The sequence below is a fragment of the Colius striatus genome, chromosome 21 (genome assembly GCF_028858725.1).
Source record: "Colius striatus isolate bColStr4 chromosome 21, bColStr4.1.hap1, whole genome shotgun sequence".
In the NCBI taxonomy this organism is placed as follows: Eukaryota; Metazoa; Chordata; class Aves; order Coliiformes; family Coliidae; genus Colius; species Colius striatus.
This window is the reverse complement of record NC_084779.1, coordinates 2,126,291-2,151,720: the sequence shown is the minus strand read 5'-3', so window position 1 is coordinate 2,151,720 and position 25,430 is coordinate 2,126,291. Positions and strand designations below refer to the sequence as shown.

At 51.1% G+C, this 25,430-nt stretch overlaps 1 protein-coding gene across 1 annotated transcript; it reads right to left on the bottom strand.

Annotated features, from left to right (window-relative positions):
• Positions 1-19,690: 19,690 nt before the first annotated feature.
• On the bottom strand, positions 19,691-24,099 carry LOC133627509 (acrosin-like). Its single transcript, XM_062013250.1, has 6 exons — positions 24,070-24,099; positions 21,823-21,923; positions 21,229-21,429; positions 20,725-20,993; positions 20,293-20,444; positions 19,691-20,041 (listed from the first exon to the last, which is right to left on the bottom strand). The coding sequence occupies exons 1-6, from the start codon at positions 24,097-24,099 to the stop codon at positions 19,691-19,693; spliced, it is 1,104 nt and encodes a 367-aa protein (XP_061869234.1).
• Between the last annotated feature and the right edge of the window lie 1,331 nt (positions 24,100-25,430).

The following is a 25,430-nucleotide window of genomic DNA, read 5'->3' as shown; positions in this document are numbered from 1 at the left end:
AAACGAGTGCACACTGTAAAATCAATCAAGAGTTATAGGAAACCCAAGGCAGGCATAAAGCAATAGTTGTAGGAGCACTAAAGAGAAATAAGGGTCTACTGTAATTGTATGACACAGAAAGCAATAGTTACAGAAAACCTAAAGTAGCATCAGCTGTTGTATTAACCACCTGGTTCCAGTTTGCCAAACATCACCTGCACTGCTAAAGGTCGTCTAGCAATGAGAGAGGAATCACACCATGGAGGGTCACTTGGCCAACACCATGAAGAAGGTGAAGAAAGGCCAGTGACCGACCTCATCAGTGAAAGTCTGGGATGTGAAATGGACGGTGGGTGGCAGTAGGGCACTGTGAAAGTCGCAACCTGAAGCAACTAAAATCACTGCCAAGGTGACGTGATTTGTGACTGTTGAATATGATAAACACGATCATCATGTTGGAAATTGTGTCACTTCTTGGGGTAAATGTGGGGTTGTTGTTTAACTTAGTGGTGCTGGTTTGGTCGAGATATCCCTTGCACAATGCAGAATATCTGTTTGATAACAACTTTGTTGTGATTGAGTCCTGATTCTGGAATCCTGACCCAGCTGCAGCTCACCTCCCACTCTTGGTGAGGAGAGATAGAAAGCAAAGGGGTTTGGAAGCTTTGGCTTTGAATTAGTTTCCTCTTGTGGGCTCTCTCCAGAGCTTTCCAGTGTCCTGTCACCCATGAGACGTGAGACTGGACTCCCCGGGCCAGGTCTGCTGTAGAGCCAGCCCTGGATCTTGCCTTTTCTCTCCCAGGCACTGGTGAATACAACACTGCATCTGAAGAGTATTCTCCCCAAACAGCTCCTGCCCTTCCCCCAGATGTAAATGAAGCCCAGGATTTCCCTCTCGGGGGACAGTGCCTGAGGGTGATGTTGAGAGGGGAAATGATTAAAGGGTTTAAACACCAGACACAAAGGTTTGTGCAGTACTTGTCTGGCCCTGCTTTCCCGTGGCTGTCCCTTCCTAAGGCAGCACAGACGGGGCACAGCAAGGGTTGGTGTCTGGGGACAGCAGAGCCCTCGGGCACCTCCTGTGCCCAACTCCCCTCTGAGGTGGATCTCAGGGCTGCTGAAGGGGCTGTTGGCTCAGGGGAGGGTGGTGAGGCCTGTGGGACTCTCCTCAGCCCAGCAGCAGTACTGGGGGCATGCGGTAGAGGTCCCGTCCTGGGCCAGTGTGGGGGTCCCTGGAGGCTCCTGACCTGTGTCCCTTCTGTCATCCCAGGCTGAGGGGGTGATAGAGCAGTGTGGTGGGCACCTGGCATCCAGCCAGGGTCAAACCATTACACAGGACAAGGAGTAATGGAAACTGGAACACAAAAAGTTCCATTTAGACATAAGAAAAACCTGTTTGAGTGAGGGAGCCCTGGCCCAGGCTGCCCAGGGAGGCTGTGGAGGCTTCCAAACCCACCTGGACACGTTCCTTTGTGACCTGATCTAGGTGGGAGCTGCTTTGGCAGGGGAGTTGGACTGGATGAGCTCTAAAGGTCCCTTCCAACCCCCACCATGCTGTGAGTCTATGATTGATTCTATGATTCTATGAAAAGGCTTCAGGGTGGATACAGCTGCTGCTGCTCTGTGAGCAATCAGCAACACAGCAAGTCCCTGGAAATACCATGGAGTGTGGAGCAGAGTGGAGGCTCTGCAGCCAGGCTCTGTGATGATACACAGGAACAAGATGGTCTTGTGGAACTATCAGCAGCACTTTTGTTACCCTGAGCCAAGGGTCTGTCAGATCTTGACAAAATGCTGTCCTAGGGCCAACTTTGCTCATTTCAATGTCATTTTAATACCAAAACACACCTCCATCCCAAAGGCCACCCACCTCCAAGGTGCCACCTCTCCTTGAGTCTGTGCCCTGAACTGTTTGTAAGCTGCACCTTTAAATGCAAGGTGAGAGGATGTTACACCCATTGTAACAAAGGGATTTATGACTAAAGTCACTCAAACTCCACCTTGAAGGTAAAAGAAGGTATAAAAACGGTGGAAGAAAGAGGGGATGTGGGGGGAAGACACCATCACGTACAAGTCTCGGTGAGGAGAGTTAGAATGCAAAGGAGTTTATTTTCTGCCAAACCATTCTGTCCCCTTTTAATGGGACAGAGGGAATGACCCAGGAGTCCTTGCTGCCTCCTGGGAGAGGTGCTCCACAGACAGAGTGCTTGGGACCCGCAGCATCAGGACATTTGGATGGCTCGGAGCTTTCTGTTCCTACGTCCAACCCTGTGCTGTCACCCCTGGGGAACAGCTTTGTGTCAGTATTGGTTAGGAGAGAGAGGCAAGTTCCACAAGGCCTTTCTTCATCTCTTCAGGTTTCCCAGGGTAACAGTGGGACAGCCACAAGAAAAGCTTGATCAAGTGTTGTAGCAGTGCAAGCAATATTCATTCAAAGATGTAGAGAAGCTGGGTAATGCATGTGCAGATACATACACAGGCAACACAGTACAACCAACAGAGCTGACTCAAAGCCACCCTTCCTTGGCTGGCTGCCTCCTTATATGCTGCTTCTGCCCATGTGAGCACCCAGGGCCCAATTGATTACCTTGCAGCACCTGTGTGTGATAATTGGAGTAGCTTGCCAGCTGCATTAACTTGTCCCTGCCATCTTTACTCAAGCTGGCTGCTCCAAGCCACATCTGTGCCTACAATTCCTCCCTTTTTCTTTTGTGGACCAGCCAGCCTTCAGCAGCACATTTCAAAATTAAAGGTACATGAAGAAAACATCAATATTTTGATGTTTTGATGCTCAATGGGTGTCTCGCTCCTGAATCCCATTGCATCAAGAGTGCCATTCCATGCTGGTTTGGACTGATCACAGCAACGTTAACTGACAAGTCAGCATCATATCAGTGACTGTAGTTATTGACTGTCGTGTTTCCTGTCTTTTCTATCGCTGGTGTTTGCTGCCGGGACAGTTCCCGCGCACTGTCAGCCTCTGCTGAGCCTTTAGCAAAGGCGTTAGTGGCGCAAGAGCCTCATTCGTGACACCACATGTGGTTCGTACCCATTGGATATCACCTGTCAGCTTCTGAATGTCTGTTAAATGAGCAATTTCTGGTTTAATTGCCACCTTCTGAGGATAAGTGCGTGCCCTGGTGATAATATGACCTAAACATTGCCACGAGGCGTGCACTTGTACCTTCTCTGGCGCGATCACCAACCCGGAGATGCCCAACTGTCGCTTCACTGCTGGCATGGAATGGCACTCTTGATGCAATGGGATTCAGGAGCGAGAGACCCATTGAGCATCCTGGAGCGGATGTTTTTGCCATAGAATTTGCCAAAAACAATCACCACGAGACCAGAGGCCATTGTGAAAATAATAGTTAAGGGCAGGAAACGTCTGCTGGCAACAGCAGGGATCGAGGCAGACGTCATTTTCGTTCCTCTCACAGATGAGTTCTTGACCTGGGCACTGCAGCAGTCTGATGAATTACAGTGGCCTTGTTGTCTCATCCAGGGACTACAAATAATCATTATCCGGCCCATAAATTGTTCTCTGCTCAATTTCAAACGGAAGATGGGCCAGTGAGACCAACAGCACCCGTTACAGGCCTGACTGTATGACACTGGACATATTGGAAGCCATTTGGGCTTAACAGATGGCCCATCAGTTGGCAATGAAATTGGTGACAAGATATTGGCAGCTCCTTTATTGACACCTGTGGGGCCAAGAATTGACAGATCTTCTCAGTCCCACAGATCACACGACTTCTTTCACCAAGGTGTGAAAATGCTGGCCAAGCACTTTGACCTGACCACATGGGATGCTCAGGGGATCGTTTCCACATGCCCTGCATGCCAGAATCAAATCGGCCTAGGAGCAGGAGTCAATCCCAGGGGCCTGGCACCATGAGGAACACGGCAATGGGCTGTCACAGTCTGTGCTCCCTTTGGACGGTTTAAACCAATACATGTCACTATTGATACCTATTGGGCCATGGTTTGGGCCACAGCCTTAACGAGGGACAGGGCTCGAGGCATCATAAGACATTGGAGGAGTTGCTTTGCAGTCCTTGGTGTTCCATGAGAGAGAAAACTGACAATGGCTGGGGATACAGAGGCAGTAGAACATGTGAGTTCCTGAACTTATCAGGTGTCAAACACACCACTGGGATCCCAGGGAACTCTACAGGTCAAGCCACGATCGAACGTACTCACCAAGCTCTAAAGGGGCTGATAGAGAAGCAGAAAACGGGGGAAGAGGGGGTGAGCCCTCAAGACAGACTCATGAAAGCCCTTTCTACAGGGAATCATCTCAGAACTGTGGCAAAGCGGAATGAAGCACCAGCATTAACACACTTTGCCCAAATGAGTCGGGATTTGGAGCTTGCTGACAAACCTAAAGTTTGGTGTAAGAATCCCACTACTGGAGAGTGGCAAGGGCCTGCAGATCTGTTCCCGTGGGGAAGAGGCTGCGCTTGTGGCCTTACAGAGCAAGGTCCCCGGTGGATTCCAGCAACGTGGATCAAGGCACATCAACCAAAAGGCCTTAATGACTGTAAGAGCAATGGAGCAAACAGTCTTGAGGAAAGAACCAAGTGATCCACCCTCAACCCATCACCCTATTGAAATGGAAAACCTGTCAGCTGTGGCTGCTGCAAATTCCTCCAGCAATCTGCATCACATTCAAAGAACTGAAGAACTTTCCAGGACAGCCAATGGAAACTTTAATTTTGAAATGTGCTGCTGAAGGCTGGCTGGTCCACAAAAGAAAAAGGGGGGAACTGTAGGCACAGATGTGGCTTGGAGCAGCCAGCTTGAATAAAGATGGCAGGGACAAGTTAATGCAGCTGGCAAGCTACTCCAATTATCACACACAGGTGCTGCAAGGTAATCAATTGGGCCCTGGGTGATCACATGGGCAGAAGCAGCATAGAAGGAAGCAGCCAGCCAAGGAAGGGTGGCTTTGAGTCAGCTCTGTTGGTTGTACTGTGTTGCCTGTGTATGTCTCTGCACGTGCATTACCCAGCTTCTCTACATCTTTGAATGAATATTGTTTGCATTGCTACAATAGTTTGTGTTGGTCTGTGTAAGCTCCTCCCCTACCTGACATTCCTGCCAGAGCCATCACCCAGATGCTGTGCTTCCCCAGCTCATTTTCAGCCTCTTGTCTTGCAGTGTGTTCTGATGATGGAGCTGCTTGATCCTGCTGGGCTGCATCCACAGGGTGACTACAGCTCTGTGGGTGGTCAGTATCATCTGGACAGGTCCTTTCCACTTTTCCTTCAGTGGTCCTCAACTATCAAGTGAAATCAACTCAACAGACAAAGAAATAGAAATGCATTCCATTCCAAGAGCCCCTGAAAGAAATCTTGGCTTTAAGAGCCATAGGAACCAAAGCTCACGCTTCTGGATCCCTCCGGCATCATCTGCATTCAGGTGTAGCTAAGGAAATGGCTATGGCTGTGTAGATAGTCTGAACAAGACAAGGAAGAAGGTCAAAGGAGCAGAGCAGAGCATTTCAGGGGACCTTGAAAGTAAAGAGAATGGGTATCAACTATTTGAGGCCTATAGTCAAAATCAACTATATGAAAATAGAGAAAGATCTTTAAAGCACACGGGAGAAATGCCCCTGTCAAACACTCCCTGTGGGGCTGGTTTTGTCTCCCTCTGGTTTTTCATGAATAATCTTACAATTAAGCTGGGAAATCACTGGGGATGTCTCTGTCTCTGGAGAATCTTGTCCCAGCAGCATGGGGGAGCATCCTTTGCATGGTGAGTGGCCTTTGATAAGAGGGATGTGAGAGTGCTCCACTCATGTCTGCTGGCAAAGAGGCACCGTTGGATTTGGTGTAGCTAAGCAAATCCTGAATGGCTCTGGCTGTGTACATGTTCTCATCAACAAAGCAAGGAGGAAAGGCAAAGCAGCAGCGCAGAAGAGAGAAGGGTACCCACTGTTTCAAGCCTATGGCCAAAGCCAACTCTGTGAAATCACAGCGACAGGGACTTTTCCCGTGGCCTTTAAAGATCTGTCAAACACTCCCTGTGGTGCTGCTTTTTCTCCCTCCATCTTTCCCATGACTGATCTTACAATTGAGCTGTGAAATCCTTGGGGATGTCTCTGTCTCGGGGAAATCTTGTCCCAGCAGCATGGGGGAACATCCTCTGCATGGTGACTGGCCTTTGATAAGAGGGATGTGAGAGTGCTCCACTCACTCAGCTGCTGGCAGAGGCATCCTTGTCTTCACACAACTGCTCTACGTTGACTCAGTGGTAGAGACAGTCGTTTGTCTCTTTGTCCAGCTCCTGTTGCAGGAAATAAGTGACCATGAAGGTTTCATCAACGTCCAGGTTGTTCACGCTGGCTTCAGTGAGGAGCTGCTGCTGCTCCTGGCCATCCTGGAGCTGGTGGATGTGGTGCCCGTGTGCCGTCAGCTCTGGCTCATGTTCTGCGGGGCTGTTTGGTACTGTGATCACCAGAACTGGAGAGCCAAGGCTCGAGACGGTGATGAAGCTGGTTTCGGAGTCAGAGTCACTGCTCACAGTAATGTTGAAGCTGGTTTCGGTGTCCAAGTCATCACATGGGATGGGGCTGAAGGTGGTCTCGCAGTCCAAGTCCCCTGGCAGTGCCCCCAGCTCAGGCTGCTGCTCCTGGCTCAGCAGGGCAGGGCTGCAAAGCCGAGCCACCTTGGCCATTCCTGCAGGCGATGGCTTCTTGCGCTTCTGCCCTGCTCTGCCATCCGCTGCAGTCAGAGACTCGTTGCTGGTGGCTTGTTCCAAGTCTTCCAGCATCTGCTGCACCTCCCTGTTGACACTGAGGATGGAAGTGTGGGTGCCAGAGGAGGCGTCTGTGCTGGTGAGGCTCCCTGTGCCTTGCAGGGCTGTTGTGGGGCAGGCCGTGTGGCTGTGTGCTGGGGGCATGCTCCGCCGTCTGAAGGTGACGTCTCTGCTCAGTGTGATGTCAAAGTTTCCACATGAGTTGGTGTTGAATGTGGCTTCCAAATCCAAGTCACTTGTCAGGGATCCCAGCTCAGGCAGCTGCTCCTGGCTCAGCAGGGCAGGGCTGCAAAGCCGAGAAGGGTTGTTGAGGCAGGAATCAGTGAGAACCTGCTCCTGCCCACCCTGGAGATGGTCACCATGGTGCTCCTTTAGCAACAAGTCAGAGTCATGTTCTGTGGAGCTGCTTGGTGGTGTGAGCTCCGGATCAACAAGAGTGGGGAAGTCATCGCTCGGGATGGTGTTGAGGCTGGCTTCCCAGTCCAAGTCTGTGCTTAGTTTAGTTTCAAAGCTGGTTTCCCCCTTAACGTCTGCTCCCGGGTTGCTGTTGAGGCTGGTTTCCCAGTCACAGTTGCTGTTGAGATTGCTGTGGAGGATGGTTTTGCAGTCGAGGTCTGCACACAAGTTGGTGTTGAAGGTGGCTTGAGAGTCAAAATCCTCTTGCAGGGATGCCCACTCAGGCTGCTGGTCCTGGCTCAGCAAGGCAGGGCTGGAAAGCTGAGACAGGTTGTTGGTGATGGATTGGGTGAGGAGCTGCTCCTGCCCATCCTGGAGATGGTGGATGTGGTGCCTGTGAGCCGTCAGGTCTGTGTCGTGTCCTGTGCAGCTGCTCATTGCTGTGAGCTCCTGATCGACAACAGTGGGGAAGTCACCACTGGGGTTGGTGTTGAGGGTGGCTTCCCAGTCCACGCCATCATGGGCGTTGGTGTTGAGGATGGCTTCGAGGTCCAAGTCCCCTGGCAGTGCCCCCAGCTCAGGCTGCTGCTCCTGGCTCAGCAGGGCAGGGCTGCAAAGCCGAGCCACCTTGGCCATTCCTGCGGGCGATGGCTTCTTGCGCTTCTGCCCTGCTCTGATATCTGCTGCAGTCAGAGACTCGTTGATGGTGATTTCTTCAAAGTCCTTGAGCAGCTGCTGCATGTCCCTGTTGACACCGAGGATGGAAGTGAAGGTGCCAGAGGAGGTGTCTGTGCTGGTGAGGCTCCCTGTGGCATGCGGGGCTGTTGCAGGACAGGCCGTGTGGCTGTGTGCTGGCGGCGTCCTGCGCTGTTTGCAGGCCCCACTCTTGAGCCTCTGGGCATATTCGGGGTGAAGCGTCCAAAAGCCGCCTGTGCCTGGCTCCCCCTTTTCCCGGGGCACCCTGATGAAGCTCTTGTTCAAGGAGAGGTTGCGCCGGATGGAGCTCTAGAGACAGAAGGGAAGCAGCAATGCAAAAGCAATGGTGAGTGTTGGGCTGGTGCCGTGGCACCGAGCTGCGTGGGGCTGGGGGAAAGGCACATTGTGCCCTGGGGGCAAAGAAAGATGAGAGAAAAATGTCAGAGCATCTTTAGGTCGATGAGCAGAAGAAGCTGTGGTGCAGTGAGTGACGTGCTGAGCTTTGATAGGAACAGAGCCTGAGAAAGAAAGGAAGAGGGAAAGAGGGAAAGAAAGAGGGAAAGAGGGAAAGAGGGAAAGAAAGAAAGAAAGAAAGAAAGAAAGAAAGAAAGAGAGGAAGGAAGGAAGGAAGGAAGGAAGGAAAGAAGGAAGGAAAGAAGGAAGGAAGGAAGGAAGGAAGGAAGGAAAAATGGAGAAAGAAAGAAAGAAAGAAAGAAAGAAAGAAAGAAAGAAAGAAAAAAGAAAGAAAGAAAGAAAGAAAGAAAGAAAGAAAGAAAGGAAGGAAGAAAGGAAGGAAGGAAGGAAGGAAGGAAAAATGGAGAAAGAAAGAAAGAAAGAAAAAAAGAAAGGAAGGTAGTATGAAGAAAAGGAGAAAGAAAGGAAGGAAGGAAAGAAGAAAGGAAGAAAGAGGAAAAAAAGGAAGAAAGGAAGTAAGGAAAAAAGGGAGAAAGAAAGAAATGAAGGGAAGAAGAAAGGAAGAATGAAAGAAAGAAAAAAAGAGAGGAAGGAAGGAAGAAAGAAAGAGAGAAAGACAGAAAGAAAGAAATGAAGGAAGGAACGAAGCAAGAAAAAGAGAAAGAAAAAAAACACAGGAAGAAAGAAAAAAGGGGAAGAAAGAAAGAAACAAAAAAAAGAAAAAGAAATACAGGAAGAAAGAAAGAAAGAAAGAAGGAAAGAAAGAAAGAAATGAAGAAAGAAAAGAAGAAAGGAAGAAAGAAAGAAAGTAAGGGAAGAGAAAGCAAAAGAAAGACAGAAAGAAAGGAAGAATCAAATAAATAAATAAAGAAAGAAGAAAAGACAGAAAGGAAGAAAGAAAGAAAGAAAGAAAGAAAGAAAAAGAAAGACAAGAAAAGAATAAAAGAAAGAAAGACAGAAAGAAAGGAAGAAAGAAAGAAAAAGAAAGAAAGAAAAAGAAATAAAGAAAGAAACAAAGAGAAAGAAAGAAAGGAAAAAGGAAAGGAAGAAAGGAAAAGAAAGGAAGAAAGAAAGAAAAGAGAAGAAAGGAAGACAGGAAGGAAGAAAGAAAAAGGAAGAAGGAAAGTAAGAAAGAAAGAAAGGAAGGAAGAAAGGAAGAAAGAAAGAAAGAAAGGAAAAAAGAAGAAAGAAAGGAAGATAGAAAGATAGAAAGAAAGAAAGAAAGAAAGAAAGAAAGGAAGAAATGAAGACAGAACGAAAGAAATAGAAAGGAAGAAAGAAAAAGAAATAAAGGAAGAAAGAAACAAAGAGAAAGAAAGAAAGGAAAAAGGAAAGGAAGAAAGGAAAAGAAAGGAAGAAAGAGAGAAAGAAAAGATAAGAAAGGAAGACAGGAAGGAAGAAAGAAAAAGGAAGAAGGAAAGTACGAAAGAAAGAAAGGAAGGAAGGAAGAAAGGAAGAAAGAAAGAAAGAAATGAAGAAAGAAAGAAAAGAAGAAAGAATGAGAAAGGAAGAAAGGAAGAAAAAGGGAAGAAAGAAAGAATAAGAAAGAAAAAGAGAGAAAGAAAGAAAAAGAAGGAAAAAGAAGGGAAAAAAGGAAAAAAGAAAGATAGGAAAAAAGAAAGGAAGATAGAAAAAGGAAGAAAGAAAGAAAAAAAGAAAGAAAAGAAGAAATGAAGGAAGAAAAAGAAAAGGAAGAAAGAAAGGAAGAAAGAAAGAGAAAGAAAGAAAGGAAGAAGGAAAGGAAGAAAGACAGAGAGAAAGGAAGAAAAAGGAAAGAAAGAAAGAAAGAAAGAAAGAAAGAAAGAAAGAAAGAAAGAAAGAAAGAAAGAAAGAAAGAGAAAGAAAGAAAGAAAGAAAGAAAGAAAGAAAGAGAAAGAAAAAGAAAAAAAGAAAGGAACACAGAAAAGAAGAAAAAAGAAAGAAAGAAAAAGAAAGAGAAAGAAAAAGAAAGAAGGAAAAAGAAAGGAAGAAAGAAAAAGAAAAGAAAGAAAGAAAGAAAGAAAAGAAAGAAAGAAAAAGAAAGGCAGAAAGGAAGAAGGAAAGAAAGAATAAAATAAAGAAATAAAGGAAGAAAAAAGAAAGGAAGAAAGAAAAAGAAAGATAAAGAAAGGAAGGAAGAAAGAAAGAAAAGAAAGGAAGAAAGAAAAATGAAAGAAAGGAATAAAGAAAGAAAGAACGAAAGACAGAGAGAATGAAAGAAAGAAAGGAAGGAAAGAATGAAGGGAGGAAGAAAAAAGAAAGAAAGGAAAAACAAAAAAAAAGTAAAAACAAAGGAAATCACAACAATAAAGAAAGAAGGGGAGAAAGAACTTTAAAGGAAAAGAAATAGAAATAGAAAGAGAAAGAGAGAAAAGAAAGGAGGAGGGAAGAAAGGAAAAACCAAAATATGTAAAATTAAACAAAATCCAAATTGAAAAAACACTGAACAACAGAGGAAAAAAAAAGAAGTGGAAACGAAGAGCAGGAGCACAGAAATCCCTGCAAACAATCCAGGCTGTGCTCCGTGCACAGCCACAGCTGAACGGCACTGTACAATGGTCACACATTGCAGCTGATGTCTCTGCTCCCCATCTGCCCTCCTCAGCCCAAACTCCCTGCAGCCCGGGCTGCCTCTGTTCTTCCCTGGCTGCTTCACACCTTGAGCATTCCTGCCTGCAACAGCCCTCTGCAGAGAAGGGCTGGAAACCTTCCTGCCTTTGTTACTAAGCACAGTTCATGACGAGCACGGTGAGGATCCAGCCGTGAGTTGGAGGAGAAACCACCCCACTGGCACACAGCTCCTGTCCTGAATCCCTCCCGTAAGTGCCTCCAGCACAGGGGATGGGGAGGGCATAGGTGAGCCTGGAGAGGAACCAGCAGGTCCCCTTCCCTTCCCTTCCCTTCCCTTCCCTTCCCTTCCCTTCCCTTCCCTTCCCTTCCCTTCCCTTCCCTTCCCTTCCCTTCCCTTCCCTTCCCTTCCCTTCCCTCCCCTCCCCTCCCCTCCCCTCCCCGCTCTGGCTTTGGGCTGGCAGGAACACAAGGGGAAGGATGAGCCACCCGGGTCCCTCCTGCCCTGCCCCGGCCCACAAAGCCTCAGCCCCAAGCTGCTGCCCATCCCAGCCCCTCCTCAGCAGCTGCCCGTGCTGCTCTCCTCCCAGCAGCACCCAGCATCCCCACAGGCCCTTCCCCTGCACGCTGGGGCTCTGCAAAGCCCTGCCCAGCCCTGTGGGCACAGGGGCTCAAAGGCAAGAGCTCTGCCAGTCTCCTACCTGTCAGCTGGGATCAGCGTGTTGGAAGTAGCTGAAGTTGTCCCTGATCCACTTGTAGATGGCAGAGAGGGAGATGCTGGGCTTCTGGCTGGCTTCCATGGCCATGCAGATGAGGCTGGCGTAGGTGTAGGGTGGCCTGACAGAAGGGTTGCTCCTGTGGCCAGTGTCCTGTGCGAGCTCAGGGCTCAGCACCGTTCTGGAGGCTGAGGAGGAGATGGGCTGGCAGGGGGAGTGGGACAGAGCCCCGCAGGCGGGCTCAGCAGCCAGGGCTGAGCACGGGGCAGCCAAAGTGGAGCAGCGCTGAGAGCTGGGGGGGTCAGGGCCGCCCAGGCAGCAGGAGGACTTGGCCAAGCTGGTGTTGGCCAAGGAAAAGTCCTTCAGCCACAGGAGACTGCTCAGATTGTCGTCTGAGTCCTCCAAGCTGAAGCTCCTCCCTGCCGCAGTGGCTTCCCAGTCGCTGCTGGAGCTGCCTTGAGCCATGTCTGGGCGTGCTGGCTGCTCCTCCATTCCCCGAGCCCACGGGAAGGGAAGGGAAGGGAAGGGAAGGGAAGGGAAGGGAAGGGAAGGGAAGGGAAGGGAAGGGAAGGGAAGGGAAGGGAAGGGAAGGGAAGGGAAGGGAAGGGAAGGGAAGGGAAGGGAAGGGAAGGGAAGGGAAGGGAAGGGAAGGGAAGGGAAGGGAAGGAGACCCGGGGCAGCCGCTGCACGGGCGAGAGGCAGCGGGCTGAGGCTCCCCGAGGCTCCGCGGCTGTTTTCTCTCGGCTCGAAAGCCGCAGCTCCGGCGTGTGTGAGGCAGAAGGCAGCGGGCAGCGAGCAGCCCGAGCAGCCGGCTGTGAGTGCGGCCCCGCTCCCGGCCGAGCCCCCGCAGCCGCGCACCGGTCCCGGCCCGAGCCGCGCGGCCGCAGTTCAAAAGACGCCGCGGGCGCGGGACGGGGCCGGCGCTGCCCCGCGCACACACAAACGGCCTTTTCTGCCCCGACACGAGGCTCGGGGCGGCCACAGCCCGTGCCCGGCCCCGCGCCGGCAGCACACGCGGCCCGGGACGCTTCTGCTCGGCTTCTCCGGCCGCAGACGAACGAGCCCGAGCCGCCGCTTCCCGCCCCGCCGGCGGCTCCGCTCCCTCAGCGGCAGGAGCTGTCCCTGCCGGAGCTCTCCTGAAGGCGGCGAGGGCCGGAGCGCGGCCTCCGGCGCGGCCCTGGGCTCTTCCGAGCAGCCGGGGACAAAGCACTTGAGGCCCCGCTGCTGCCGTCCCCGTGCGGCCCCTTCACGGGCTCTGGCACCCGCCAGCCTTCCCCCACCGCTGCCCCGTGCTGCCCCACACCGCTCTCTGCAGAGCTTTGCAGCCAAGAAGATATTCTTTCCGCTCTGGCTACAGCCCTGTCTGGGTGATGCACCATGGCCAAGAGGTTACAATACGTAGCTGGGGCGCTCTGGATCGCTTTGCTCACCGTGGTCCGTGGACACTGGACGTCGTCTGGACCTGTGGAGGCCTCGGCGTTATCTAGATCGCCACAGATGAGTTCCAGCACAGCTAATTGCAGGGGTTCTTCCTCATCATGCGAGAGGAGAGCGACCAGACTCCACCACGATGTGCATCGACTCCAAATGTATTGTCACATAATCACCACTTCTATACTTTCCCAAATGCTGTCACGTGCTACAGCTCATGGCAATTAGTTACCACTGAGCCTGAAGCTGATGGGCCTCACTGGGGTAGGCAAGACACCCTTCGATCAGGTGGGTGCCACTAAAGCAGGTTTTTTATCTGCTCAGGTGTAAAATCCCAGGTTACAGGAGGTGATAACCCCACCCAGGGACTGTCCGCTTCAGGGGCATTTGAACATCTTTCCATCCCAAATTTGTCCTCTCTGATAGCCAGATGAGTCCAGATTCCACAGAATATGTAACATAGCAGCCATGTTAATTAGTAATATTACAGCTCTGATAGAAGGGTGACTAAGGACCTGGGAAGTCTGTGTAACAAAATTGTCTCCATCAGTCCAAGCTGAGGGGAAAGAGATGCGTTGCCCCAAGACCTCCACAAGACAGTTCCCACAGCACAGTAAATCCATCAGCAACAGAATGAGACTCACAGTTATTATTTGGGCCATCACGTTCCCAGGCCCCTTCATCCTTTGCACAAAGTCATGCAGCCAACTTAGCAAAGCTATCAAGGTTAGAGCCCAGCTCAGAGCCAGGGTTAGCAGCAGCCTGTTCCCAAACACTGGGAAGGGAGAGATAAGCTGCATTACAGCAAGGCTCCCAGACCAGCACAGCAGCTTTGCACTCAGGAGCTTACTATAATGACAATGCATTTGATGTGGAACTGCTGTTATCTCGCCCCATCTCGGGCACTAACAAGGTGTGTGGTGATTTGACCCTGGGAATTTTTGGGAAGCAAAGTTTGGTGAAACAAAAGTTTGGGGAAGCAAAAGCTTGGAGAAGAAAAAGGTTGGGGAAGCTAAGTCTGGGGAAGCAAAATGTGGGGAAGCCACAGTTTGGGGAAGCTAAGGAAAAGAAAAGTATGTGGATGAAAGAAAAGCGAAGCAAAGCTTGAGCAAGCAAAGTAAAGCAAAGCAGAGTTTGGGGAAGCAAAACTGAGGGAAGCAAAAGTTTGGGGAAGCAAAGTTTGGGTAAGCAAAGCAAAGCTTGGGCGAGCAAAGCAGAAGTTTGGAGAAGCAAAAGTTTGTGGGAGCAAAAGTTTGTGGTAACAAAGTTTGGGGAAGTAAAACCTTGGTTAAGCAAAACCTTGGGGAAGTAAAAGCTTGGGAAGCAAAAGTTTGGGGACACAAAAGTTTGGGGAAGAAAAAGTTTGAGGAAGCAAAGCAAAGTTTAGGGAAGGAAATCAAAGCAAAATTTGGGAAAGCAAAGCAAAGTTTCAGGAAGCAAAGAAAAGCAAAGTTTGGGGAAGCCAAAGTTTGGGGAAGAAAAACATTGGGGAAGCAAAAGCTTGGGGAAGCAAAGCAAAATTTGGGGAAGGAAATCAAAGGAAAGCAAGTGGATGAAAGAAAAAGAAAAAGAACATGGAAGAGAAGTAAATCAAAGCAAAACAAAACAAGGAAAGCAAAGGAAAGGGAAAGGGAAAGGCAAGGAGAAAATCGAGAGAAAAGAGAAAAGAAATGGGAAGAAAACAATCCCCAGTGATGAAGGAAGTAAGGAAAACACCAAGTAGTAGTAAAGGGAATGAAACAGGCACAGAAAGAGCAATGAAAACTCCATGGGTGTTTGGGAACTGAGGAAAAAAGTGATGGAATGGGGAAAGAGACTAAAATGGATGAAACACTTTCTGCCTCACACGCTCACGGTACTGCAGACACACAGCCTGGCTGAACTCCGGATTCAAGGCAGCTCTTCAAGGCACAGAAATCATGCATTATTAGATAAAACCCATTTTACTCTTTCCTTGAGCTTATGCCCCTTACGTCCATACCACCTGTTTTTCGTGTCTACATCCTTTTTTTGGGGGGTCTAAACCCTCAGTTTTAGGGTCTAAATCCCCTTTTTTGTGTCTAAACTCCCAAGTTTGGTGTCCAGAACCTCGTTTTTAGGAGTAAAACCCTGGTTTTAGGGTCTAAATCCTTGTTTTGGGGGTCTAAACACTCAGTTTTAGCGTCTTAATCCCCTTTTTATGGTGTCTAAACTCCCAGTTTTAGGGTCTAGATCCTTGTTTTAAGGACTAAACCCCTGGTTTTAGGGTCTAAATCCTTGTTTTGGCATCTAAACTTCCAGTTTTAGGGTCTAAATCATCGTTTTTGGTCTAAACCCCCTGTTTTAGGGTCTAGATCTCCATTTTGAAGTCTAAATCCTCGTTTTGCCATCTAAATCCCCTTTTTTTGGTGTCTAAACTCCCAGTTTTAGGGTCTTTTTCGGTCTAAATCCCCTGTTTTAGGATGTAAATCCTTGGGTTTGTTGGCCTAAAGTTGAGTTTTTAGGGTCTAATTCCTTTTTCTGACGTCTATACCACCTGATTTTGGGTCTAAATCCTCGTTTCTGGTGTCTAAACTCCCAGTTTAAGGGTCTAGATCCTCAGTTTTATGACTAAACCCCTCATTTTTAGGTCTAAATCCTTGTTTTTGGGGTCTAAACAATCAGTTTTAGGATCTAAATCCTTGTTTTCAGTATAAACCCCCTGTTTTAGATCCTAATTTTAATGGCAAGACCCATACTTTTAGGATCTAAATTCTCTGTTTTGGTCTAAATCCCATGTTTTAAGGTCTAAATCCTCGATTTTGGTTCTACTCCCTCGGTTTTAGGGTCTAAGTCCTCATTTTTTGGGCCTAAACTGTAGGTTGACGGTCTAAATCCTTGTTTTTGGGTTCTAAACGTCTAGTTTTAAGGTCTAAAACATAATTTTCAGTCTAAACCCACTGTATTAGGGTCTAAATCTCATTTTTGTGTCTAAACCCAGAGTTTTAGGGTCTAAATCCTTGTTTTTAGGGTCTAAACCCATTGTTTTAGAGTCTAAATCTTCATTTTTGGGGTGTAAAGTCTAGATTTTAGGGTCTAAATACTTGTTTTTAGGATCTATACGCCCAGTTTTAGGATCTAAAAGCTAATTTTTAGGTCTAACCCCACACTTTTAGGGTCTAAATCAGTTTTTTGGGGTCTAAGCTCCCAGTTTAAGGGTCTTAATCCTCATTTTTTGGTCCTAAAGTGTAGTTTTTAGGGTCTAAATCTTCTTTTTTGGTCTATAACACCTGGTTTTGGGTCTAAATCCTCGGTTTTGTGATTGGAACCCTCAGTTTTACCGTCTAAATCCCCTTTTTTTGGTGTCTAAACTCCCAGTTTTAGGGTCTAGATCCTCGGTTTTAAGGACTGTTCTGGTTTAGCAAGGAACAGCTTTTGGCTTAGTAACAGGGGGAGCGGGTTGCAGTGAAGACCCGAGAAAGAGTTTGCGGACTCTCCCCCGGCTCCTGGGTTCACACCCACCTCCGCCCGGCTGGGCCAATCTGGCGCCTCTGCCAGCACTATTTAGGGGACGGGAATTTGGAATGCGAGGCAGGAGGTGTAAGAGTGACACGAGATGGAGGCGACCACGTGGACCCTTCAGCCAGAGAAGGAGGAAGGAAGATGAAGCAACAGACCAGAGACCCCTCTGCAAGCCGTGGCGAGAATGCAGCTGTGCCCCTGCAGCCTCTGGAGATCCATGGCAGGAGCGAGAGTTCCCAGCAGCTCCGTGTGAGTGAGCCCGGACGGGAGAGGGACTGTGTGGGGAGGGGCCATGGCCCAGGCCGTGCTGGAGAGCCTGCACGCCGCAGAGCAGCCCCACACGAGAGGCAGAGACGAGCTGCAGCCTTTGGAGTCAGTGGGCATCGGAGCAGCCCGTGCAGGGCTGCCATGCGTGTGAGTTACCCCACGGACTCGCAGGGAGGACTGGTGTGGAGTTCACCTGTCCTGAGGAGGGACAAACGGCAGAAGCTATCGGGAACAGACTGACTGAAACCGCCACTGCCTGCCCCCCCGAACCGTTCAGGGGGGGACAAGGTAAAAGCCCCGGGATCAGGGCTCTGAGCCCGGGAAGAGGGGAGGGGTGGCAAGAAGGTGTTCTTCAAAAGGCTGGTTGGACTCTTCATTGATGTATTGCTCTGTGTTGTTTCATTTTGGTTATGTTTTGGGTTTTTGGGGGTATGTTTTAGTTGACTTTGCATCAAACTGTTTCTCTGTTTTCTTCCCCAAACCGAGTGGCCTGGTCTGCTTTGTCCTGAATCTTAAGCGGCAATTAAGCTCTCCCTGCCCTTGAGCAATTCTCAGCCACTTGGGTACTCAGGGCTAATCGTGGTCTTTGTTCCCTGATGGGCCTAAACCAGGACAAGGACTAAACCTTTAGGGTTTTAGGGTCTAAATCTTTGTTTTTCAGATCTAAACACCCAGTTTTAGAGTCTGGATCCTCATTTGTAGGATTACACCAGGGGTGTAATTCTAAATCACCCTCCTCCACCCAAGGGCTTTCTCAACCACAAGCCAGGATCCCCCTCCATGACCAGGGAGGCTGAGAGCCACCATCAAACCCACAGGCAGAACATTTGCTTTCAGCCCCCTGTGCAAGGCCGGGATGAGCATGGAGGGAGCTGAGAGCACCCGTGTCCCAGCGCTGGGTGTCCAGCCAGGGCAGGGCTGCTGAGATGGCCCCTACCTGCAGGGCCGAGGGAGGGCAGCCAGGCCGTGCTGCAGGGACACAAGGAGGCAAAGGGGGCTCTTGCATGGAGCTCTGCCCTGGTGAGACCTCATCTGGAGTCCTGTGTCCAGTTCTGGGCTCCTCAGCTCAAGAGGGACAGAGAACTTCCACAGAGAAGCCAGTGCAGGGCCACCAAGATGATCAGGGAACTGGAGCATCTTTCATATGAGGAAAGGCTGCGGGACCTGGGGCTGTTTAGTCTGGAGAAGAGGAGACTGAGGAGAGATCTTATGAATATTGACAACTGTCTCAATGGTGGGTGTCAGGACGCTGGGGCAGCACTTTTTCCCATGGTATCTAGCAACAGGACAAGGGGTGATGGGAGCAAGCTGGAACACAAAAAGTTCCATTTCAACATAGGAAAAAACTCTTCCAGTGTTTCAGTGAGGGAGCCCTGGCTCAGGCTGCCCAGGGACGGTGTGGATGCCCCGTGCTGGGAGGTCATCAAGACCCGCCTGGACACGTTCCTGTGTGACCTGATCTAGGTGGGAGCTGCTTCTGCACTTGGGTGGTTGACAGCAGAGCTTCAACTGACCGTCCTGGTCCTGCCCAAACAAAACCCCTGCACGCTGTGGGAAGAGAAGAGGTCCCTGGAGTGCAGCCAGGGCAGTGGCTGGGGAAGGCAGGATGGGCTGCAGCTCCCATGGGAAAGGGCAAAGCCACTGGTGGGATGGTCTGTGCCCAGGAGCCTGGCTGTGCTTGGTGGGTGATGAGAAAGGATGGGGAGACTCGATGTGTGCCTCGAGGAGACTGAACCTTGTGGACAAGTAACGTGTGATGTGAGCTGTGTGTTGTAGGAAGCACCGCGGCAGGAACAGGCTGAGCTGATGAAGAACGAGGTGTGGAGGCTCGTTGGCGCCCCGCAGCCTCCATTTCCCATCACCCCCAGCGCCTCGCTGCCGGCCAAAGCTGCGGGCGGGAGCCGCGGTGCCTGCCGGGAGTTGTAGTTGTGCGGCGGCGCCTGGCAGGAGGCGCCGTGCGGCGGGGGGGGGGGGGGGCTCGGGTTCCCAGCGTGCCCCGCGCGGAGCCCGCGCTCGTGCCCTGCTCGCGTGCCGGCTCCTCCTCCTCCTCCCTCGGGCTCCTCTTTGTCCTCAGGGTCTCTGTGAAAGGATTCTCGCCCTGGAAGGAGAAGATTCACAGTGCTCAGCGGCACAGAGCCCAGTGTGCGGCCTGTGGGCAGCGGAGTTCCGCAGGGATGGGCGCTGGGGCCGCTCTGGTTCAACAGCTCCGTCAGGGAGCTGGGGGAGGGCACAGAGGGACCCTCAGCGAGTTCCCTGCTGGCACCAAACTGGGAGCACTGGCTGAGTGCCCAGAGCCTGAGCTGCCCGGCAGGGAGAGCTGGGCACAGAGGAACCTGCTGAGGGGCAGCAAGGGCAGAGTGGTGCAACTGGGCAGGAACGAGCCCAGCACCAGCCCAGGCTGGGGCTGAGCTGCTGGAGAGCAGCTCCAGGAGAGGGACCTGGCAGTGCTGGGGGAGAACAAACCAGCCCCGAGCAGCAGCTTGTCCTGTTGCTACGTACCATAGGAAAAGGGATGTCCCGACCTCCTGACACCCAGCAGTGAGGTATTTGTAAATGTTAATGAGCTCTCCCCTCGGTCTCCTCCAGACTAAACAGCCCCAGTTCCCGCAGCCTTTCCTCGTATGGAAGATGTTCCAGTCCCCTGAGCATCTTGGTGGCCCTGCGCTGGCCACTCTCCACAAGTTCTGTGTCTCTTTTGTGCTGATGACAGGTTGCTCCTAAAATTTCTTGTGATTCCAACACACCAACTTTAATGCAGCTGTAAATGAGCCCAGCTCCACAGGGACTGAGCGATGGACTGAGGCACAACGTGCTGTGCAAACAGGCAGCTTTATTGACTACACTAAGTCTCCTTCAGCCTTTGTGTGTGCTGAGAGGAGCGTGGGGAGGACAGAGCAGATGTGGGACACAGGGGCTGCCCTTGGAGCAGCGGGCAGTGCCCCAGGGGGAAATGGTGGTGGCACAGCGCAGCCTGCGCTGGGTCCTGGCCACGCTGCTGCTCAAGCCCCTCTTCCCATCAGGAACCGCAGGAGCCCCCGCAGCAAACTCAGGAACTTCAACGCCTTCCGGCATGCAAAGGCACAGGACGTGGAGCTGCCTGGTTGTGTTGCACCTGGCCTTGGTGTCTGAGAGGGGCCTGAGGTGGACACAGGCTGTGACAGTGGAGGAGCTGCTGCCTCTTCTTGGTGCCGTCCCATGTGCTCCAGGATCCAGTTATAAAAGTGCTGAGTGCTGGTGTAGATGCCAGGCTGTTTTTCTCTTGCACAGCCTTTCCCCCAGCTGGTCAGTCCAACGACCCAGTAGTAGTCAGCGTGGCTGTCTTGGCAGGCGAGGGGACCACCACTGTCACCCTACAGCAGAGCAGAGAGGAGGAAGGGAGTGTTGGGTGGCTGCTGTCAGCACAGGGATCCTGGATGTGTGGAAGACAGAGGCTCTAGCACTGGGCTCTGGACCTAAGGGCTGCCACTTACACGGGATGGGCGTGTGGGACAAGGCAAGGGGCCCTGGGCAAGGAGATGATGATGGGGAAGGGGAGGGAAGCCCCAGCAGTGGTGGGACAGGGCTGTGGGTGCTGCAGGGGGTGACTCGTAGCTGCTCCTACCTGGCAGGTGTCGATACCACCCTGTGGGTACCCGGCACACAGGTTGTAGCTGTGCACAGCCCCTGTGTACCACTGGCTGCTGTTACAGAGCTTGGTATCGATGAGGTGAACCTTGGCCTCCTGCAGCACATCGGATATTTCTGGCTCTGTGGCTGTGAGCACAGCAAGGAATTAGCCCCCAGCAGCTCTGGGCCACTTGCCCTCCCCTGTCTGGCAAAGCCCTTCCCTGGGCCTCGGCTTTGCACCTACCCATAGACACACCAGACACGTCTTTCCCTGCAGTCTGGCTTTGGACAGTGGCTCAGACCCCCGTCTGCAGCCTGATGTCCCCACAGCCTGACTGTGGCTCTCGCCTTGGCTCTCCTCACGCCCAACCTGTCTCCCCAGCGTGCCAGGCCTCAGGACACAAATGCTTTTACAAGGGGAACTCACATCGTGCAACTGTGGATCCCCAACCAGCCACCTGGCAGTTTTTCAGCTCCGACAGCTTCACGTCATCGGGTTGAGGCAAACAGGCCAGCTGGACGTGCTCATTGCACTGGATGGGCTGGTCCAGTTCCAGCACAGCAATGTCATTCTCAGCTGTGGCCTGCCAGTAGGCCTCGTGACGCAGCAGCCGCTTGATGCGTCGCACTTGGGCCTCGGGGCCCAGCTGAGACAACTTTGTGGTCCCGATCACCACGCGCCACTTGGCGATTTTCCTGGAGGGCAGATGGAGAGCAGAGGGCTCAGAGGGAGCACTTGCCTGCCTCCTGCTCACCAAGGGCTCCAGGAATGGCCAGCCCCAGGCCGCTGGCGAGCAGCAGCACCAGCCCAGCGTGTGCCGAGCACAGCTCTGTGCTGGGCTGGGCAGCGCCCCGGCGCTGGCTGCTGCGTGGGAACGGGACGGGAGCGGCAGCAGTGGTGTAGGGATGCCCCTTCCCTGCTCCTCCTCACCTGAACTTGTCAAAGCAGTGGGCTGCCGTGAGCACCCACTGTGGGTTGATGAGGGACCCTCCACAGAAATGCTTGGTGCGTTTTCCCCAGGGGCGCTGGAGGCTGACGATCCAGGGCCAGGTCCCCGGAGCCGCATTTGTGCCACCCACGACGCGCAACAGCCCAGAGGAAGAAGCCTTGAGCTGGCGCCCGCAGCTCGCCCTGGAAGCAGAAAGTCACGAGTGTCCTGCTCCAGGGCTCGCTGCTGCTCGGGCTGCAGGGCAGCCGTCTGCCCTCCACACCGGGTGCTGCGTGGACAGCGGGGCAGGGAGCCCTTAGCCCTGGCTCCTGCCTTAGCCCCGTAGCCTGGCTCCCTCACCGTGGGCTTTGGGGAGCTGTGGCTTGGCCACGGGGCACCAGTGGACGCTGTAAGGGCTGCCCAAGCTCCCTCCTAGAGCCACTTACCCACAGCCTTCCCATGAGCCGCTTGCAGGCCTGCAGTACAGAGCCAGCAGGGTGAGGATGAGCAGGAGCTTCATCATGTCTAGTAGCACGTGGCCAGAAAGCGCTGGTGACCACCAACAGCGGGGCCGATGCTGTGCCTGCAGTGCTCACGCTGCCCACAGCACCTCGGCCCCGGGGCTGATGTCACAGAGCCGCTGGTTACGGATGCTGGGCGTGGGGGATTCCGTGTGGGGCACCAAGGGGGAGTCCAGCTAAAGGGGGGGTGTGGCATGATTACTGAAGTGCCGTGGAAATGAAAACTTACATTGAAACTGGTATTAAAGCACACATTAAACATCAGCATTGCTCACCAGTTAAGGAAAGGGATAAAATGAAGAAGGCTCACAGGGTGGATACAGCTGCTCCTGGTCAGTGAGGAATCCACAGCACAGTAATTCCCTGCAAATACTCCATGGAGTGTGGAGCAGAGGGGAGGCTCTGTGGTCAGACTCTGCAACGATACATGGGAAGGAGATGCTCCTCTAGAGCTGATAAGCAGCATTTTAGTACCCTGAGCCAAAGGTCTGTCAAACCTGCCCTTTGGGTGCACTTTGCTCATGATAATGTCATTATAATACCAAAATACACCTCTGTCCTGAAGGCCACCGGCCTCTGAGGTGCCACCACTCCTTGAGCCTGTGCCCTGAATTCTTTGTAACTCACAGCTTTAAATGCAAGGCAAGAGAATTTTACACCAATCCTAATAAGCTTTGGAGGTTATTGTGTGTTTATGTGACTAAAGTCACTCAAACTCCACCTTGAAGGTGAAGAAAAAGCATCCTGGGATGCACCAAGGAGAGTGTGGGCAGCAGGTCAAGGTTCTTCTCCCTCTCTACTCTTCCCTGGGGAGGCCTCATCTGGAGTCCTGTGTCCAGTTCTGGGCTCCTCAGCTTAAGAGGGACAGAGAACAGCTGGAGAGAGGCCAGTGCAGGGCCACCAAGATGATCAGGGGAATGGAACATCTTTCATATGAGGAAAGGCTGTGGGACCTGGGGCTGTTTAGTCTGGAGAAGAGGAGACTGAGGGGAGACCTTATTAACATTTATACATATCGAAAGGGTGGGTGTCAGGAGGCTGGGACATCCCTCTTTTCTATAGTAGATAGGAACAGGACAAGGGGTGATGGGATGAAGCTGGAACACAAAAAGTACCATTGAGACATACGAAAAAACTATATTACAGTGAGGTGAGGGAGCCCTGGCTCAGGCTGCCCAGGGACCGTGTGGATGCCCCGTGCTGGGAGGTCATCAAGACCCGCCTGGACACGTTCCTGTGTGACCTGATCTAGGTGGGAGCTGCTTCTGCAGGGGGTTGGACTGGATGAGCTCTAAAGGTCCCTTCCAAACCCCACCATTCTGTGATTCCATGATTCTCTGTGCAGAGCACTGGGCAATGGGGCATGGGAGCAGTGGGATAAAAATGTAGCAGAAGCCACTTGGGTGGTTAACAGCAGAGCTTCAACTGCCCGTCCTGGTCCTGCCGTGCGGCGCCGTGCGGCGGAGGGGGCAGGGCCTCGGCTTCCCAGCGTGCCCCGCGGGAGCCCGCGCTCGTGCCCTGCTCGCGCTGTCGCTCGCGCTCGCGGGGGTCGTTCGGTCACCTCTGTAGAGACTTGCGGAGCCATCCGGGACACGGCTGGTAGTCCAGCCACTGAGCAAATCCTCTTTCCACCAGCGCTCTGTGGAAACAGAACCCAGAAGCCCAGAACTGCCCCATGCCCTGAGGCAGCAGATGTCCAACAGCAGCTCGCAGGAAATCACTAATATACATGAGTTCTGGTAAAAAGAAACTGCAGAGCCCAAGGGATCAGAAGCTCCAATGAAAAACCCACCCTTAGACTCTTGTTCTGGCTGTGATACCGTCTTTGAGGAACGCGAAGGAAAAGGACAGCTGCAAAGACTCTCAGCTGTCTGGGGACTTGGCTGCACTATATGTGAGCTAGAGATGATTTAGCTGACAAAAATTTACATTAAGGTGGCTTCCTCTGGCAACATGTCCAGGGTGCTAATCATAAGGTGTTTGTGGCTTACTGTAAACACGAGCTATATGGTGCTATTCTGTATACTCAAGAGAAGTCTGCCTTTGCTAAAATCACCTCTAGGTTGACATTTTAGTACCTTTCATGTTTTGGAGTTTTTAGACTCATGAAAACGTTTGCCACATGGATAATTCCCAGAAGTAATTGTAGAAGAATCAGAGTTCTCAGTAGAATTTTCTTGTATTAACACTTCCTTGGGACTGGACACATTCTCTGCACCAGCTACATCCTCCTTCATGCTTCTGAACACCAAAGAGACAATTTTTAAAGAAATGGTTTAAATACGTTTGGCATCACAGAAACAACAGCTTTAACTAACTTGCCCAGCTCTGAGACAACCCGGTGAGGCCCATGCTGGTACTCCAGGGACCTTTTTTGTGTATGAAACAACACTTACTCTTTGAAAGAGCACAGTTGAGATTTCTCTCTTCCTTGTAAATATTAGAAAATAAACCCTTGGTCACAGACATTGAAATGATATTTCCAAGGACAGATTGTCAAACTGAAAATTGTCTAAAAAACCTCCTGAACAAGGTGCCACTCATCAGAGGCCGGAACAAAACACCTACAGATGTCTGGCTCATAAGCACTTTAAATCAAGGGTGCTAGGATCCAGAGACAAACCCCAGTGAGACGTGTGCTTCCACTACACTGGATATTTCCTCACTTCTGAAAGTTGCCAAGGTGTCCTGGTTTTGGCTGGGGTAGTTAAATTCCTCCCTAGTAGCTGGTACAAGGTTGTGTTTTGGATTTTGTTTGAGAATGATGTTGATAACACAATGATGGTTTAGTTGTTGCTCAGTAGCACTTTTCTTAAGTCCTTTCCAGTTTAGCCTGCTGTGCCAGCAAGGGAATGCACAACAAGCTGGAAGGGAGGACAGCCGATCTGAACTAGCCAAAGGGCTACTCCATACTGTAGGATGCTGTGCCGGGAAGGACAGACTGCAGCTTGGGCATCAGTCAGCGGGTAGTGAGCAACTGCTTTGAGCACCTGCACTTGTCTTTCTTGGGTTTCCTTCTTTTTGTTATATTCTTTTTCATTACAATATGAATTTAGTCTAGTTAGAGTTTAGTCTAGAAAAGAGGAGACTGAGGGGGAATCTTCTTAATATTTACAAATATCTCAAGGGTGGGTGTCAGGAGGCTGGGACATCCCTTTTTTCTATAGTAGCCAGCAACAGGACAAGGGGTGATGGGATGAAGCTGGAACACAAACAGTTCCACTTAAACATACGAAAAAGCTGTTTCCCTGTTCAGGTGAGGGAGCCCTGGCACAGGCTGCCCAGAGGGGTTGTGGAGGCTCCTTCCTTGGAGGTCTTCAGGACCCTCCTGGACATGTTCCCATGCAACCTGATCTAGGTGGACCTGCTTCTGCAGGGGGGTTGGACTGGATGAGCTCTGAACGTCCCTTCCAAACCCCATCAATCTACGATTCTACGAATATGCTCTGCTGTACTGCCTGGTGCAATGCACCTAGTGGTAAGCATTCAAAAAAGCCAAAGATCACAATACAAGGTGACACAGTTTGAATTTGGGCTCCATATTTTTATCATAAACTTGGCTACCTGCATCTAATACTAGTTTGACATCTTCTAGAGTTGGTATTTTTCTCTGTGACGGTCATAGGAAAGCAGACATATTACAAACACTATTGTTTCTGTGTTCAAACGAAACACACAGTCAG